This window comes from Haliotis rufescens, unplaced genomic scaffold (assembly GCF_023055435.1).
Source record: "Haliotis rufescens isolate VD_foot unplaced genomic scaffold, xgHalRufe1.0.p SCAF_5, whole genome shotgun sequence".
NCBI lineage: Eukaryota > Metazoa > Mollusca > Gastropoda > Lepetellida > Haliotidae > Haliotis > Haliotis rufescens.
In genome coordinates, this window is record NW_025964223.1 from 1,106,083 (window position 1) to 1,125,878 (window position 19,796).

General features: G+C 42.6%; 1 protein-coding gene across 1 annotated transcript; it reads right to left on the bottom strand.

Annotated features, from left to right (window-relative positions):
• Window positions 1-3,203: 3,203 nt before the first annotated feature.
• Window positions 3,204-16,109, bottom strand: LOC124111834. Its single transcript, XM_048384473.1, has 11 exons — window positions 15,977-16,109; window positions 13,917-14,137; window positions 13,100-13,237; window positions 12,400-12,540; window positions 11,554-11,651; window positions 10,795-10,936; window positions 7,474-7,538; window positions 6,953-6,987; window positions 6,633-6,677; window positions 4,369-4,476; window positions 3,204-3,895 (listed from the first exon to the last, which is right to left on the bottom strand). Exons 2-11 carry the CDS (start codon window positions 14,036-14,038, stop codon window positions 3,653-3,655), a joined length of 1,137 nt encoding a protein of 378 aa, XP_048240430.1. The 5' UTR covers window positions 14,039-14,137; window positions 15,977-16,109; the 3' UTR covers window positions 3,204-3,652.
• Window positions 16,110-19,796: the final 3,687 nt, after the last annotated feature.

The following is a 19,796-nucleotide window of genomic DNA, read 5'->3' on the forward strand; positions in this document are numbered from 1 at the left end:
TTTTTTCAAACTAGTAAGTAATCAATTAATCGTTGTGTAACCAAATAAACAGTCGTGTACAATCAACCTGGGAAAGGGCCTCCCTACATAAATGTATTCCTTGAGTAAAATACTGGAATACAGTATTTGACTACCGTTAGACTTGGAATATTTAAGTTGTTTTATTTTAAATTTAAAAGGAAATAAAAATGAAACATTAGGGGTGGTGACTGAGAACCAAGACTATTATTTTTTTTAGCCTTTGTTAGTTTGTTTTTCTTATGCAACAGAACAACATGACTTGAACAAATAAACAAACAAACAAATAAATAAATAAATAAATAGATACAGAACAGGATCAACATTAAGAGAGCACTGGTGCACACAGCAAGGACGAGAAGTCTTTGACTAGAAAAAGACATTGAAAACAGCACAATGGTTGATGACATGTACATGCAAAGATCACCACTAACTGATTACTTGTTCGTTGGTTCTGCTGCCTGGATTTTGTAAAGAAAAGACAACCGTCAAGAATGATAGTTTTTGTGAACGAAAATGAAGACGTATGTGACCAAATCTCTATCATGGCGTATAAGAACCTTCATGTTTGACGACAGACAAATCTTTATGCTGTCATTTTTCAAAAGAAATTGAACTGTCAGTTCCATATGCTTGATGACAAATTTGACGAACAACTAATTAATCTTTTGTGGTTTAAAGATGTGATGACGATGGAACTGTCATGGCTGGCACAAGCAATCTTACAATTCAAGTAAAACAATTATGAATCTGTATAAATAGTTTATGTCGTATATCTATAGGTATCAATTCTAAAAGAATCTAAAAGGATGTATCAGTGAGTAAAAAAACTAGTTAATTTGATCATGTCCTTGATCACACTAGTAAAACCATTGAGGAAACACATGGCGCACAATGACAAAATGGGAAATGTTATACACAAAGAAATATGACAATATATCTTGTATCTTTGATGCTATATATCATTATATAACAGTTCATCTATATACTTCCATTAACAATGACACTTAAGTTTCATGAAAATTCCTCTAATGATTATCATGTTGTGCACAGTAAAACCTCGTTAAACTGGACACCCGTCCTTCTGGACGATTACCATTGGTAATTTGACCTATAGCTATGTCGACTGATTAATTTCAGGAACTGATAATCCACCAAACTGTTTATCATGATGATTTCAATTAGTGCAATTTAGTGGAGATTAATGGAGTGTCATGGCCATTTTAATGGTAATCTTTGGCGATAAATGTCAGGTAATTAAAGCACTGGAGAACAAACCCAATATTAATATAAACATGTTTCAGGTTTGTCAATTATACCTTCATAGGTTACAGAGCACTGTGAAACCTCATAAATGCCAAGTACTCCGCACAATATATAATATTTATTATATATATGGCCAGCTATCTGTACAAGCCGAGTGAAACGTTTGACAATCGTGGCCACACTAGATATGCTAGAACATCGTGGTGACACGTGTGAGTTTGATTTTACGCCGCTTTTAGCCATATTCCAGCAATATCACAGCAAGGGACACCAGAAATGGGCTTCACACATTGTACCTAAGTCGGGAATCGAACCCGGGTCTTCGGCGTGACGAGCGACCGCTTTAACCGCTAGGCTACCGACCGCCCCTAGGGTGACAAGAGATCACCAATGACATGACAGATTAATTATAGTCATGTGAAAAAATCAGATGTTCTATCACTACTTTTGAGTAGCATAAATTGGGAAAAATATTTGTAAACCAACCAATCAAATACACATGGCTTTACAGGAAACATATTGCCAGTATATTGTAGGTGACGGAACAATACAGTGGTGAGTGTCAGAGTCTGTCTAACTGAACCAATGAGGTCTCCGTAGTCCCGATAGTGTTGACTTGTGGTGACCCCAACGTACTCCCCGGGTCACGGTGTTATGTAGGTTAGTGGCAGGGTACGAAAGCAGCATCTTATAACAGCAGATACACTTAAATAACATGTCACTCAAACCTTAACAGGGCCTCTGAGTCAGACCATGCTATACTGAGCATGTCTGGTACGGACGATATGTTTTCAATGCCTACTCTACTTTGTTCAGTAGATACATCCGAGAGATGATTATCGTATTTGCTTGAGTATAGTGCGCACCCCCCTCTAGTGGAGTCAGTATTTTGCTACTTCAACATGCATACTGTTGTTTGATGCCACACACTGTGATATTCCATCTATGATGGCAGCCAGTAAATAATCAAGTCTTGACCAGACAATCCAGTGATCGATGAGCGTGAGGAACGATCAATGCCATCAGGATGCAATGATCCATTTGGTCGCCTCTTACAATAGTATCGGTTGCTGGGGACCACACCTAACAAGGACCCCCCATGTGGTTTAGCAGACATGAATTTCCATACACCTTCATGTTCAAAAGTCTCAAGCTTAAGTTTGGGGTGGGGGTGAACAGAAGTGATTCCCAAAGTCAGCTTCCATGGGATGTAACTTCTTGTCAACATGGAGTGAGTGAGTGAGTATGGTCTTAGGCCCTTTCAGCAATATTCCAGCAATACACGGCGGGGGACACCAGAAATGAGCTTCACACATTGTACCCATGAGAGAATCAAACCTGGGTTTTCGGCACGACAAACGAACACTTTAACCACTGGACTACCCCACTGCCCGTCAATAAGTACAAGCTCCAAAGTGAGTGTAAAAGAAGTCAACTTGACTTGCACTGTCTCATCTCCATTGTGAAAAAAATTGCTTGGATTATCTTCCTAACTCTTCTGAACATCAGGATAACATAGGCTTAATCCTTTTTGGAGGTGGCGTACAGAAAGGTATTTATCCTACATTCACCATCTTCCGGAGGCAAGAGAGTTAACTGACTTTAAAAGTTTAGTTTCCACCCTTGCTGAACTAGGCTGGTATTATGGACTTAGATTTTGGCTGGGACCCATGAAGATCTGGGGTAGGATAGGTTTTGGCAACCCACTCTGACTGTAAAAGGCGACTATGCTTGTCGTAAGAGGCGACTAATGGGATCCGGAGGTTAGGCTCGCTGACTTGGTTGATGCATGTCATTGTATAACAATATAGATTTTGCTTATCGCACACATCATCTTGACTGGGCGCTGCTATTTTGTTTGAAGCAATTGCAAGTGATATGAGAGATGGAATCTGATTGGTCCATAGGAGAGGCTTAGAAGGGACATAATCGTAATAACCACTGGTGGTGCTACGATCAGACCCAGGAATTCCAGCAGAGTTCGGCAAGGGTGGAAACTGGACTTTTAAAGTCAGTTAACTCTCTTGTCTCGGGAAGATGACATTCACATGTTCAACTGTTTACTTACAACAAAAACATCTCAATGTTACTAGGGATACAATGGGAGTAGTAAGGAAGGACTTCAGGCATGCTTAAACCTATGTGATTCAAAACACATATATTGCTCTACAAAGCAAGCAGAATGTCCTACATCTGCAATTAACTCTCCTGTGTGTATTACAAAATACAAATGTCCTGGTATATATGAATAATGAGGCCCTGTTAAGGTTGTATGGTTCAAAACATATATTGCTTAACTACAGACACACCTGTTCCCAATTTAGCTAGCACTATCACTGGCAGATCGAACTTCCTTAATAATATATCTCTAGATATAAAACTTTGATTTTGGGTAGGAGCTTGGGGCGTCAGCTACAGGAGGCGTAGCGGCCACCATGCTCTCCTCTTTGATTGGCTCGAGGTTGGATGCTGTGCGGCGGACACCGGTTGCCGTGGCGACACTGGGGATGGTGGAAGATGGTGATGTGTCGCTCATGGTGCTGCGGTAGTCCTCCGTGGGGTGGTACAGCTGACGGTATTGCTGGTCCTCGCTGAACACCGACGTGTACGTCTGCAACAACGTTCAGAGGTCAACGTTAATTGTTAGAGATACACCACAGAGAGTCAAGAAGCCTGTAGATGTTTGGAGAAACAGTGGGTATAAGTATGTTCTAGTGCCTAATAGCCAGCTTGGGTTGTATGCTCCCCAGGAAGCTGAGAATGATTCTTGAGTGCACACTGATCTAGTGACTGGGGTAATAATAGGGCTTTTAGCATGCCCCCGAGTGGGAATATGTGCAGTATAAATAATAAATAAAAATAAAAATATAGTTTGGATTTCAACCAGATCCTGGCATGGCAAAGGGACGCAACTCTGCAAAAAAAAATCAGAAAACCATCAATGCACCATGATCAATGGAATTATCAGGTTCTTTTTTCATCTTTTCATTCATTGTATGTTTTGGTTGTTTTACACCAAAGAAGACATAAAAGAAGAGTTTGTGTAGTGTAAGAAGGAGATGCAGGAGTATGTGAGTCACTGACCCCGTCATCACTGAATGCCGGCAGCAGGTCCTCTCGGTCACTGGCCGAGGGCGGCGTGGCCTGGAACACGAACAGCATCACCCAGATTGGAACCAGCAGCTTCAGCATCTACAACAGATAGACATTCATATCCATAATTTAATCAACAACTAAATTACCTTGAGTGAAATATTATCAATGGAAAAAAAACATTTAACAATTTTAAGGACGAACATCTGTATAACATTCACTTCATGTTTTCATAATAAAAGGGTTAACAGCACCAACGGAAGTTGTGACACAAACCTTGTGATAACTCTTAATATTTCATAATTATCCAAGCAGAGTAATGGGAAAAACAATTCAATATTGCAGCCATGATTAAAAACAGATTTTAATTCTGTCAACAATGGTAAGGGATACAATTGCTGGGATCATACATGCAAAGTTTCAGCTTCACAGGTCTTGCGGTTTCAGAGATATCGAAAATGTAAAAGTTTATAACACACGGGCAACGCACAATGTGCCACAACTTCAACCTTTCAGGGTAAATGCAGATCTACCACATCCATGAAACACATGACAGATCCTGGATTATTATAACGGCAAATCTACGATTGAATTCCACAACCAGCACATCCTGGCGTATGTAAGGGATGCAACTCTGCACAGCAAAGTGCAACACCTTGGATTATGGGGCCACATGTGCCTCCCTAAATCTGATAAGTACTCATATCATCATGTCACATCACCAGGACATCATGTAGCCAAACATCACCAGGACATCATGTAGCCAAACATCACCAGGACATCATGTAGCCAAACATCACCAGGACATCATGTAGCCAAACATCACCGGGACATCATGTAGCCAAACATCACCAGGACATCATGTAGCAACACGCCAGGACATCATGTAGCCAAAAATCACCAGGACATCATGTAGCCAAACATCACCAGGACATCATGTAGCCAAACATCACCGGGACATCATGTAGCCAAACATCACTAGGACATCATGTAGCCAAACATCACCAGGACATCATGTACCCACACACTGCCAGGACATCATATAGCCAAATATCCCCAGGACTCCATGTAGCCAAACATCACCAGGACATCATGTAGCCAAACATCGCCAGGACATCATATAGCCAAACATCACCAGGACATCATGTAGCCAAACATCACCAGGACATCATATAGCCAAACATCACCAGGACATCATGTAACCAAACATCACCAGGACATCATATAGCCAAACATCACCAGGACATCATGTAGCCAAACATCACCAGGACATCATGTAGCCAAACATCACCAGGACATCATGTAGCCAAACATCACCAGGACATCATGTAGCCAAACATCACCAGGACATCATGTAGCCAAACATCACCAGGACATCATGTAGCCAAACATCACCAGGACATCATGTAGCCAAACATCACCAGGACATCATGTAGCCAAACATCACCGGGACATCATGTAGCCAAACATCGCCAGGACATCATATAGCCAAACATCACCAGGACATCATGTAGCCAAACATCACCAGGACATCATGTAGACAAACATCACCAGGACATCATGTAGCCAAACATCACCAGGACATCATGTAGCCAAACATCACCGGGACATCATGTAGCCAAACATCACCAGGACATCATGTAGCAACACGCCAGGACATCATGTAGCCAAAAATCACCAGGACATCATGTAGCCAAACATCACCAGGACATCATGTAGCCAAACATCACCAGGACATCATGTAGCCAAACATCACCAGGACATCATGTAGCCAAACATCACCGGGACATCATGTAGCCAAACATCGCCAGGACATCATATAGCCAAACATCACCAGGACATCATGTAGCCAAACATCACCAGGACATCATGTAGCCAAACATCACCAGGACATCATGTAGCCAAACATCACCAGGACATCATGTAGCCAAACATCACCGGGACATCATGTAGCCAAACATCGCCAGGACATCATGTAGACAAACATCACCAGGACATCATGTAGCCAAACATCACCAGGACATCATGTAGCCAAACATCACCAGGACATCATGTAGCCAAACATCACCAGGACTCAATGTAGCCAAACATCGCCAGGACATCATGTAGCAACACGCCAGGACATCATGTAGCCAAACATCCCCAGGACATCATGAAGCCAAACATCACCAGGGCATCATGTAACATCACTCACAAGCTACTATCACCAGGTTGGCACCTGATTGGCTGGCCACAATCAACTAGCAGGTACTCACCGTGAAGACAACGAAGATTGGGGAGTACAGTTCCTGAGTGTAGAGCTGAAACCATGGAAACGGACTTTACAAGCCGTATTTCAACAAACAATTGATCAGAACATTTCAGTAAGACCTTGTACAGGCTTAGTGTTCAAAATTGAAAAAAAACATATTTGTATATAGCATTAATTTCTTAACAGTATGGTCAATGTGGTGCTTACATCTGCTTACAATGTTATTGAACGACAAGGAAATTTGGAAATTGGAATTCCTTCTTCTCTACTTCATAATGTTCCAGACTTAAACAATATTAACAATAAGACATGTAAACTACTCACAAATATTGCACTGCAACCTTTGCTTTCATCTCCAACTGAAAAGAAACAGTGAGATCATTGTGAACCTGTTGATTTGATACAAGGTTTGATACAAGTACTTACTTGCAAATTAACAGATGATGATTGTTGTCTGTCAGTAATACATGTGTCTGTATCTGTCTGTCTGTCTGTCTGTCTGTATCTGTCTGTCTGTATCTATCTGTCTGTCTGTATCTGTCTGTCTGTATCTGTCTGTCTGTATCTGTCTGTCTGTCTGTATCTGTCTGTCTGTATCTGTCTGTCTGTCTGTCTGTATGTATCTGTCTGTCTGTCTTTATGAGTATTATTATGGTAGATATTCAATATTCCTATCAATTTAAACTGCATGTTATCATTATGTATGTAGAAAACACTAGAATTGACAGACAGCAAGAGCTTTCTTCTTAAATTTGCATAAATATTAATTTTAAAAAGAATCATCTAAAAGGTGATGACTTATATATGTGTGGGAGAATAAATGCAATACACCAGCATGGACTTACTGATCTGGAGAGTGACGTCATAGATGAACCCAACAAGGGCGGATATCTCAAACACCACGATGATGCTGAAAGTAACAGCAGGACACCAGTGAGTGAGTGAGGGAGGGAGTGAGGGAGTGAAGGGTCTTAGCGATTTAAGTCATGTCCCAGTGTGCCCGATGGATATGTGAGGAAAACAAGAACGGATGCAGGCCCTAGACATATACCAGCTCGAAAGCCACCAACCGAGCAGATAGGGGCCTTTAGTATCAATTTTGAATAAATCAGAAATATTAACAATTATCATAAATAAATACAATGGACACAAACAACAGTATGAGTGGAGACTATATAACTAAACAAAACTACTTCTTTTGGACTAAAACCACTCTACTTGAATTAGGATTTTGAGACATTTATAACTTATTTAAACACCTTACATACCAGCCACAAGCTAAAGCTTCTGTTGATGGTACCCCATCCAACAAACAGTACCTCCATCCAACATACAGTACCCCCATCCAACATACAGTACCCCCATCCGACATACAGTACCTCCATCCAACATACAGTACCCCCATCCAACATACAGTACCTCCATCCAACATACAGTACCCCATCCGACATACAGTACCTCATCCAACATACAGTACCCCCATCCAACATACAGTACCCCCATCCGACATACACTACCTCCATCCAACATACAGTACCTCCATCCAACATACAGTACCTCCATCCAACATACAGTACCCCCATCCAACATTCAGTACCCCCATCCAACATACAGTACCTCCATCCAACATACAGTACCCCCATCCAACATACAGTACCCCCATCCAACATACAGTACCCCCATCCAACATACAGTACCTCCATCCAACATACAGTACCCCCATCCAACATACAGTACCCCCATCCAACATACAGTACCTCCATCCAACATACAGTACCCCCATCCAACATACAGTACCCCCATCCAACATACAGTACCCCCATCCAACATACAGTACCCCATCCAACATACAGTACCTCCATCCAACATACAGTACCCCCATCCAACATACAGTTCCCCCATCCAACATACAGTACCCCATCCAACATACAGTACCCCCATCCGACATACACTACCTCCATCCAACATACAGTACCTCCATCCAACATACAGTACCTCCATCCAACATACAGTACCCCCATCCAACATACAGTACCCCCATCCAACATACAGTACCCCATCCAACATACAGTACCTCCATCCAACATACAGTACCCCCATCCAACATACAGTTCCCCCATCCAACATACAGTACCCCATCCAACATACAGTACCCCCATCCAACATACAGTACCTCCATCCAACATACAGTACCCCCATCCAACATACAGTACCCCCATCCGACATACAGTACCCCCATCCAACATACAGTACCTCCATCCAACATACAGTACCTCCATCCAACATACAGTACCCCCATCCGACATACAGTACCCCCATCCGACATACAGTACCTCCATCCAACATACAGTACCCCCATCCAACATACAGTACCTCCATCCAACATACAGTACCTCCATCCAACATACAGTACCTCCATCCAACATACAGTACCCCCATCCAACATACAGTACCCCCATCCAACATACAGTACCTCCATCCAACATACAGTACCCCCATCCAACATACAGTACCCCCATCCAACATACAGTACCCCCATCCAACATACAGTACCCCATCCAACATACAGTACCTCCATCCAACATACAGTACCCCCATCCAACATACAGTTCCCCAATCCAACATACAGTACCCCATCCAACATACAGTACCCCCATCCAACATACAGTACCTCCATCCAACATACAGTACCCCCATCCAACATACAGTACCCACAGTACCCCCATCCAACATACAGTACCCACAGTACCTCCATCGAACATACAGTACCCCCATCCGACATACAGTACCTCCATCCAACATACAGTACCCCCATCCAACATACAGTTCCCCCATCCAACATACAGTACCCCCATCTAACATACAGTACCCCCATCCAACATACAGTACCTCCATCAAACATACAGTACCCCCATCCAACATACAGTACCCACAGTACCCCCATCCAACATACAGTACCCACAGTACCCCCATCCAACATACAGTACCCACAGTACCTCCATCGAACATACAGTACCTCCATCCGACATACAGTACCCCCATCCAACATACAGTACCCCCATCCAACATACAGTACCCCCATCCGACATACAGTACCCACAGTACCTCCATCCAACATACAGTACCTCATCCAACATACAGTACCTCCATCAAACATATAGTTCCCACAGTACCTCCATCAATCATACAGTACCTCATCCAACATACAGTACCCCCATCCAACATACAGTACCCCCATCCAACATACAGTACCTCCATCCAACATACAGTACCTCATCCAACATACAGTACCCCCATCCAACATACAGTACCTCCATCCACCATACAGTACCCCCATCCAACATACAGTACCCCCATCCAACATACAGTACCCCCATCCAACATACAGTACCTCCATCCAACATACAGTACCTCCATCCACCATACAGTACCTCCATCCAACATACAGTACCTCCATCCACCATACAGTACCCCCATCCACCATACAGTACCCCCATCCAACATACAGTACCTCCATCCAACATACAGTACCTCCATCCAACACACAGTACCTCCATCCAACATACAGTACCCCATCCAACATACAGTACCCCCATCCAACATACAGTACCTCCATCCAACATACAGTACCCACAGTACCTCCATCCAACATACAGTACCCCCATCCAACATACAGTACCCCCATCCAACATACAGCATCCTCCCTGCTACTAAACATTTCTAAACATTCTTGAGCCATCTGACACTGACTTATCCAAATGCTTACCAATAGAATTTGATTCCAAATTTCGGATCCTTATTTTATGTAGGTATTTGCTTGATTTTTTTAAGTAACCATGAGAGGGTAGATGGATACAGCACTATATTATTTTAATAATGTACGGTCCACAATGATAGAAAATGTATTATCTGGATGACATTGAAGTGAATTGGGTTTTACCCCACTACAATAACAGCAGCTCAGCTCACGTTGGAGGAACCCCAATGTTCACAGATCACAGAGCTTCACCACTTTGGTTTAACCTGCTAGCACAGGTACATAGTCGACTGAAACCCAGGACTTGTGGATCCTGGTACAATCAAGGGACACTACTCTGCACAGCAGGGCAACTGTGCACCCTAAGATGGTGGAGAGAGTTTATTTCTCCACTGAATGAGGTACCCACCACCAGAGGTCTCTCTTCTGTGTCCATCTGACGGAGTCGAGGGTGCTGATTTCGTTGAGACGTCGTGTGATGTAGAACCCAGCCACGGCAAACAGCTGCACGATGACAAACTCCGCGGCCGACAGCTCCAGCCAGTAGGGCTCTGTACGGAGAATGTCAGACATACACTTGACTCAGAGTCACCATATGTCTTCTAATTCATAGACGCCCTAGTTCCTTTATTTTATATATTTATTTCCAGAACAATGTCTAATATACACTAGAATCAAAGACACCAAACTGCCTACTTTACACCCGATTCATTTAACTCAGAGATGAAGTTTTCTCAAATTCAAAGATGCAATATTCCTTCTAATTCAGAGATACCATATTTCCTCTAATTCACAGACATAGTATTTTCTCTAATTCAGAGATACCATATTTCCTCTAATTCACAGATATAGTATTTTCTCTAATTCAGAGATACCATATTTCCTCTAATTCAGAGATACCATATTTCCTCTCATTCAGAGATACCATATTTCCTCTAATTCACAGATATAGTATTTTCTCTAATTCAGAGATACCATATTTCCTCTTATTCACAGATATAGTATTTCCTCTTATTCACAGATATAGTATTTTCTCTAATGCAGAGATACCATATTTCCTCTAATTCAGAGTTACCACATTTCCTCCCATCTTACACTCGACACCACTGACGCAGTGGATCAACTCTACCCAGCATGCCCTGGGGCCGGGCTGCAGCAGCAGACTTACGCAGGCACTCTATGTGCGTAGACTGAACGTTGATGATGCCCAGCGCGGTGATGACGGTGAAGTACACGCACGCTGCCATCAGAAATGGAGTCAAGAATCTGAAACATGGAAGCATCGATGATAAAATACTCTCCAGGCCTTAAGCCCACCTACTGATGCAAACTGAGATATTGCAGCACAGGAATTACGTCAGTGAAAAGAGAAATACGTACCTACATACATCATTAGCACAGGATTGTCAAGGAACATAATCCTTCCTGCTTTTGGCGAACATGTTTCCATACTGATGCCAAAAACATGGCTAGAGTGGACAAATCCCAGACAAATGTCAGTAGACAAAGAGTTGGACACTGAGAGTGACTGAGTTGAAGTTTAAGCCACTATGAAAGACATCTTACAGGGATGGAAATTAAACTAGACCATCCACTAGTCTGAGTAGTGAGATATAGCAAAGGGCCCCCGGAGCCCCAGAAATTGTACAAGCCCTCTAGATACATTCATAAATCTGGGCTAGTGGTCTGCTTCTAATTTCCATCCCTGACTTACCTCCCCTGTGCTATAGTTCTAGTGTACTAGATGTCGGCTCAATAGCGCTAGTCCATTGAGATACCAAGCTGCAGTTTAACATGGATACCCCACTCAGACACAGTATGCTGACTTTGAGTCGACCAGTCCTTGTTTTATCCCCTTAATGCCAAGTGCCACACAGGGTGTCACAAGTAACATCTTTAAGGGATCGGCTTTTTGGTCAGATGCCCTATCCACTGGACTATGGAGGTGGATGACTAGAGATGTTCACTCACAGTGAGTGAGTTGAATTTTATGCAACTTTGAATAAACTCTTACCTCTTTGCTATCTTCTCCCTTCGTAGAGCCCTGGTAGCCAGTGTCCAGTAGAAGTGGCACATCACCAGGAACTGGAGGAGCTTCAGCCACTGGAGCACGAAGTCCAGCTGAGCAAAGCCACCCAACACCCAGTGGACACCTCTGTGTAGAGAGAACATACTATTGATGCAGCTACAACTACATCGTAGACTAGTCTCAATCTTGGTAACACCCGCCCAACTCCCAGTGGACACCTCTGTGTAGACAGAACACACCATTGATGCAGCTACAACTACGTCGTAGACTATTCTCTATTTTGGTTACACCTGCCCAACTCCCAGTGGACACCTCTGTGTAGACAGAACACACCATTGATGCAGCTACAACTACATCGTAGACTATTCTCTATTTTGGTTACACCTGCCCAACTCCCAGTGGACACCTCTGTGTAGACAGAACACAACATTGATGCAGCTACAACTACATCGTAGACTATTCTCTATCTTGGAGACACCCGCCCAACACCCAGTGGACACCTCTGTGTAGAGAGAACACACCATTGTGCAAAGACAACTACATTGTAGACATACAAGAAGACTAGCAGACTAGCCCTATGTGTCAGTAAGAAGCCCTATCCTAAGAGAGTAGTAGACTCCTACTACCCCCGACTACAGCAGATCAACCATCCCCATGTGGCAGCAAGTTGAGTAAGAAGTCTTACCCCAGGAGACATTCCAGAGAAGCACAGTAGAAGATGATGTACTGATGGCAGGCCTGGTGCTGTACCATGTGGAGCTTGGCCACCTTCATCACACACAGGAACGCCGTGATCACCGCCAGCAGGGTCAACACACTGTTCCTGTAGCAAATCATAGACAATCATTATGTTCATCACACACAGTCAAGAAGCAGCCAAGCACCTATTTATGACATCCTGACTGATCAAGGGAGACAACTAGTATCAACATACAGCACTGGCCTGATGCAGGCAACAGGCAGGAAACTGCCAAGCACCTGTTTATGACATCCTGACTGATCAAGGGAGACAACTAGTATCAACATACAGCACTGGCCTGATGCAGGCAACAGGCAGAGGAAGCTGCCAAACACCTGTTTATGACATCCTGACTGATCAAGGGAGACAACTAGTATCAACATACAGCACTGACCTGATGCAGGCAACAGGCAGAGGAAGCTGCCAAACACCTGTTTATGACATCCTGACTGATCAAGGGAGACAACTAGTATCAACATACAGCACTGGCCTGATGCAGGCATTAGGCAGGAAACTGCCAAGCACCTGTTCATTACATCCTGACTGGACCACTAGTATCAACATACAGTACTAACCTGATGCAGGCAACAGTCTGGAAGCTGCCAAGCACCTGTTCATGACATACTGACTGATCAAGGGAGACAACTAGTATCAACATACAGTACTAACCTGATGCAGGCAACAGTCTGGAAGCTGCCAAGCACCTGTTCATGACATACTGACTGATCAAGGGAGACAACTAGTACCAACATACAGCACTAACCTGATGCAAGCAACAGTCTGGAAGCTGCCAAGACATCCCACCACCATTATGTCTGTGGGGGTCGAGGTGTTGCTAGACTGGTTGCCAGGCGTGGGCGATGATGGAGACACTGTTGTGGCCATGACTGTCAGGACCGTGGAGATTGGTTTGGCTGTGTCGGCACTGTTTAGTCTAGGACATCACTGATGATGACCTTACATCTCGCTGATGACCTGTATCACCTGTAACATGTTCAGGTCACAATTAGACAAAAGGGTCTGCAGCTATCCTGAAGTCTGCCCTGTTCTGGCTCCAATGACTGAGTAGTGTCAGTGACAAGCCAATATCAGTTGTTTTGTGTTACTATTCCTCAGGTCATCTGAGAAAAGTCAAAAAGATAAATCATTGTGAATTTGTAGCTCATCATCAATTTTAGTTTTTTTCATTATCATTGATCAAATTTTAAATATTGTGAAACTCAAGTTACACTGGTCGTCAAGGGAACAAAATAAAATAAAATAAACACAGAAAATATTTAAACAGGAGTATATTTTAGAGACAAACGTGAGAGTTGGCTTCAACAATGCTTCGGAAACTGTCTCCATCATATAATGGCGGATCAGCTTAAGGTTTGAGAAAAGTGATGTAACGACAGGTCCTAGACACTTGGGCACAGATATGAGGCAGACAAACTAAGGGGGATCATAATTGTTGAGTGCAAAGGCCAGTCCACCACTTTGGAACAACATTCCTATCGACATCTAGAGCGCCAAAGTCATCAACAAATTCAAGGGATTGTTACAAACACATCTGTTCCAATCCCGCTCCAGCTTTCATGGACTCTTTGCTCACTGCCTGACTCACGCTCTGGAGCAGGTCCAATCTGGACATTGGCGCCTATGAATTTACATTTATTATTATTATCAGGGTAAATCTGAGATCTGAACCCATGATCACTGGATCCTTGCATGACTAAGGGAGGAAACAAACTGCAGTGCTATAGCGAATAAAGCTCTTTGAACTTACCAATAACACATACCGTATTCGACGTAATAAGCGCCCCGCTCTAATAAGCGCCCACGGCGATATTTGTTAATATACTGGCTAGTGAACAATCCTAATTAGCACCCCTTCCGATTGATAAATGTACACAAGGCTATTTATTCGTGCATAATACGTTTGTTATATGCACCCTTAATTATGGGCAATTAAATTCTGGAAAAATATATCTGTCGTTTATAAACATTTCAGCATAAACCACGAAATTTACGCTCTTTGAACTCAAAAATATATATTCTAATAAGAGCCCCCTATTTCTAATTTTGAGAGCGCCCTGGGCGCTTATTATGTCGAATACGGTATGTATCGTAATTTATATTTCCAGTGTAGAGCATTTATGTTAAGGAATGAAAATGAATGAAAAGGAGTGAAAATGAAAAGAAACACATTGATATAGACTTATTAACATGTATTTTATAAACAGTGAACATGGTAAATAATTGTTGTTTTCTTACATTCCATTCAAATTTATCCTACATATGGCACCAGTTTTCTCAGACATCACAGTAGCCACTTTTCTACTGCGGTGCCATCATTTTAATTTGGTATTATTAGCATGTTTCTTTACCTTATTCTTAGCCTATATAATAATGGCACTTTACAGTGTCTCGGGAATTGACTTATCATTTCAAACATACATTATTTTCCCATTATCCGATGTTTTCCAACAGACACAGTTCCTACATCAATATAACGCAGCAGAAACAACAGACTTCTACACTCAATAACCCACCCATCCTCCGCCTCCTGGTACAAGGGGAATGAGTCACATTATTACAGACGGAACGAAGCATGCTGATACATTCACGTCTGTGTGATATTAAAATGAAATATTTGACAAACAATAACTATCATACATTCGGTAAAATACGTCTTACAAATGACAAAGAAACAACGGTTTTGCAGCACCAACTTTCTGATGCCATTGATGGGTCATTGACTTCACAAGGCTAGGTCATAGTACCCCAGGCATCGTAAACAAAGCGAAGGAGAACTGTACAATTGAAACGCGCCATACTTACTTCAACTTAAACAACAGTGTGTAAAACGTCCGTGTGCAGTCATATCATGCACAACGCACATTTCTGTTGCATGAACTCATGAGGTAAACACAGGCGGTCTCAGCATCGAAATAATTTTGTTATGGCAGGTGCTCTAAGGGAGAGAACTCTAAATATTAATTAGCGGTGAAGTTACGGGAATACCACTAAATATTTTGTCACTTGTTGTAAACTTTCTCATTTGTTTCTGAGTAAGTGAAAGATATTCATTTAAAAACAATAACAATATTAAATTTGGTACAAGAGCATATATTAGATATCATTGACAACCAAAAGCTTTTTCAAAGATGAGTTGAATTGATATTCTAATATGTCTTATCCAGACACGATTATACACAGACCGCCGTCATATAGCTGGAATATTGCTGAGTGCGGCGTTAAACAACACATAAACATAAACATAATATGTCTTGTACACACTCCCTATGATTACACAATTTCTTCAACTAATGATAATGTCTTTGGAAACAATACAATATTTTCGTTACAGTGTTCCCGTAAATATGACATGTTTTAGAGATAAAAACATCTCATGCAAGGTACTAAAATTATCGGAAAAAACCCAACCCAAACGAGTTGGAAAAATGGTTTCATGAAACGAGCCCGATAATTTGGTATTAGTCAAATAACTTGTTTTGATACGAATTGTGTGGACTGAAACGTCCAGCTTCTTATAAACATGTGACCAGTGCCGTCCCAATAACAGGAACTGAATTTGATATTAATTCCTCTTCCTGGTATGATTATCAATTAATTATCTTATATCAACAGAGGAATATTGACTTAGAAGTAACACGGAACACGTTGAACCCAGGGCAGGAAAATACCCGAATAAACCTAACAACATTTACAAGTAATGTGGCATTGGAGATTAAAAAAATATCGATTAATTTAACCGAATACCAGACTTGCTGTTGGCCGTTGTCAGTCTATGTTCTGACTTTGCAATTAGTGCCATGTCTGAAAATAAGACACCTCTCTTTAAATAGGGACAGTCCCGCGAAGATCCTGGTAAGAATCGGTGTTCAGCAACCCATATTTGTGTAAAAGGCGACAAACAGGATCGAGTGGTTAGACTCGCTGACTTAGTGAAACCATGTCATTGTATCCAAATTGCGTAGATCGATGCTCATAATGTCAATCACTGGATTTTCTGGTCCAGTCTTGGATATTTACAGACTGCCGTCATATAACTGGAATGTGGGACAAACACACCACAATCAGCCCGTTATCAGAAATGATTCCACAATGCTGAACACCCAAATGTATTTTTAAAACCCCGCTCATCCAAAAACAGCAGACCAAGTAGCAATATGCATTCGTTATAGTCTACTTCCGATCACGTTGCCATGGTTTCGTTTATTACAACAGTATTGACCCCGGGCTGAGTATTAAAAGAAGTACAAGTAAAGACACCAGTTAAAAGGATTTTGAGTGTGGATATTTTATGTCCGTTTCAATTGCTTTTCACAAGTGCGAATCACGAACAACACATGGAATGGAAATAGTAACTGTTTTCTTGGCTGCAGGTGGATGCAAGTTTTGTAAACAAAGTGTTTTCTCGCTGTATCGGCCAGTGCACCAACAGAACCGAACACGAAACATCATCAGTCTCCGGATGCCGTTCAATGAAACTGTAGGTGTACTGTCAGATGCATCTCGAGGCCCCACAAGGAAACTGTAGATGTACTGTCAGATGCATCTCGAGGCCCCACAATGAAACTGTAGGTGTACTGTCAGATGCATCTCGAGGCCCCACAAGGTAACTGTAGATGTACTGTCAGATGCATCTCGAGGCCCCACAAGGAAACTGTAGATGTACTGTCAGATGCATCTCGAGGCCCCACAATGAAACTGTAGATGTACTGTCAGATGCATCTCGAGGCCCCACAGCGAAACTGTAGATGTACTGTCAGATGCATCTCAAGGCCCCACAATGAAACTGTAGATGTACTGTCAGATGCATCTCGAGGCCCCACAACGAAACTATAGATGTACTGTCAGATGCATCTCGAGGCCCCACAATGAAACTGTAGATGTACTGTCAGATGCATCTCGAGGCCCCACAATGAAACTATAGATATACTGTCAGATGCATCTCGAGGCCCCACAACGAAACTGTAGATGTACTGTCAGATGCATCTCAAGGCCCCACAATGAAACTGTAGATGTACTGTCAGATGCATCTCGAGGCCCCACAAGGAAACTGTAGATGTACTGTCAGATGCATCTCGAGGCCCCACAACGAAACTGTAGATGTACTGTCAGATAAATCTCGAGGCCCCACAACGAAACTGTAGATGTACTGTCAGATGCATCTCGAGGCCCCACAATGAAACTATAGATGTACTGTCAGATGCATCTCGAGGCCCCACAACGAAACTGTAGATGTACTGTCAGATGCATCTCGAGGCCCCACAATGAAACTGTAGATGTACTGTCAGATGCATCTCGAGGCCCCACAAGGAAACTGTAGATGTACTGTCAGATGCATCTCGAGGCCCCACAACGAAACTGTAGATGTACTGTCAGATAAATCTCGAGGCCCCACAACGAAACTGTAGATGTACTGTCAGATGCATCTCGAGGCCCCACAATGAAACTGTAGATGTACTGTCAGATGCATCTCGAGGCCACACAATGAAACTGTAGATGTACTGTCAGATGCATCTCGAGGCCCCACAATGAAACTGTAGATGTACTGTCAGATGCATCTCGAGGCCCCACAATGAAACTATAGATGTACTGTCAGATGCATCTCGAGGCCCCACAATGAAACTGTAGATGTACTGTCAGATGCATCTCGAGGCCCCACAATGAAACTATAGATGTACTGTCAGATGCATCTCGAGGCCCCACAATGAAACTGTAGATGTACTGTCAGATGCATCTCGAGGCCCCACAACGAAACTGTAGATGTACTGTCAGATGCATCTCGAGGCCCCACAAGGAAACTGTAGATGTACTGTCAGATGCATCTCGAGGCCCCACAATGAAACTGTAGATGTACTGTCAGATGCACCTCGAGGCCCCACAATGAAACTGTAGATGTACTGTCAGATGCATCTCGAGGCCCCACAAGGAAACTGTAGATGTACTGTCAGTTGCACCTCGAGGCCCCACAATGAAACTGTAGATGTACTGTCAGATGCATCTCGAGGCCCCACAACGAAACTGTAGATGTACTGTCAGATAAATCTCGAGGCCCCACAACGAAACTGTAGATGTACTGTCAGATGCATCTCGAGGCCCCACAACGAAACTGTAGATGTACTGTCAGATGCATCTCGAGGCCCCACAAGGAACCTCTAGATGTACTGGTCGATTTGCATTGCCCATCGAAATGTATGGGTATAACTCTCAGTCAACACTAGGTAATCGTTTCGTTTATAACATGTGTCCCTCCACCTAAAGCCACCTAATTCCCCACGTTATTTGTAAGAAGACAGTCGTGGGGGACGATCTGGTAGCACTTTCTGAAGGATCCTTGGTAGTTTGTACATAGAATTCGTCACGGTGTCTAGTAGACAGCACACTAGATCATCACGCCCAATTTGTGAACTTCATCTTTGGTTTCCAGGCTGAGACTTTTTTCTGCAATAACGAAATTTATAAGCGGCTTAAGAATAGATTCGATCAATATTGATAATAGTATTTGTTTGCTTAACTGTACTGGTGTTTAATTGAACTGAGGCAGGATTTCTGAGAATAGTTTTGTAAAATTAAATTTAATAAAATTTAAAAAGACGAGGTACGGTAAATGGTCCTAACTGGGCAACTG

Coding starts and splice junctions, on each gene's coding strand:
- LOC124111834 (XM_048384473.1), bottom strand. CDS start 14,038: ATGGCCACAACAGTGTCTCCATCATCGCCCACGCCTGGCAACCAGTCT. Junction 13,238..13,916: donor CAGACTGTTGCTTGCATCAG/GTTAGTGCTGTA, acceptor GATTTGCTACAG/GAACAGTGTGTTGACCCTGC. Junction 7,539..10,794: donor CAGAAGAGAGACCTCTGGTG/GTGGGTACCTCA, acceptor TGTTACTTTCAG/CATCATCGTGGTGTTTGAGA.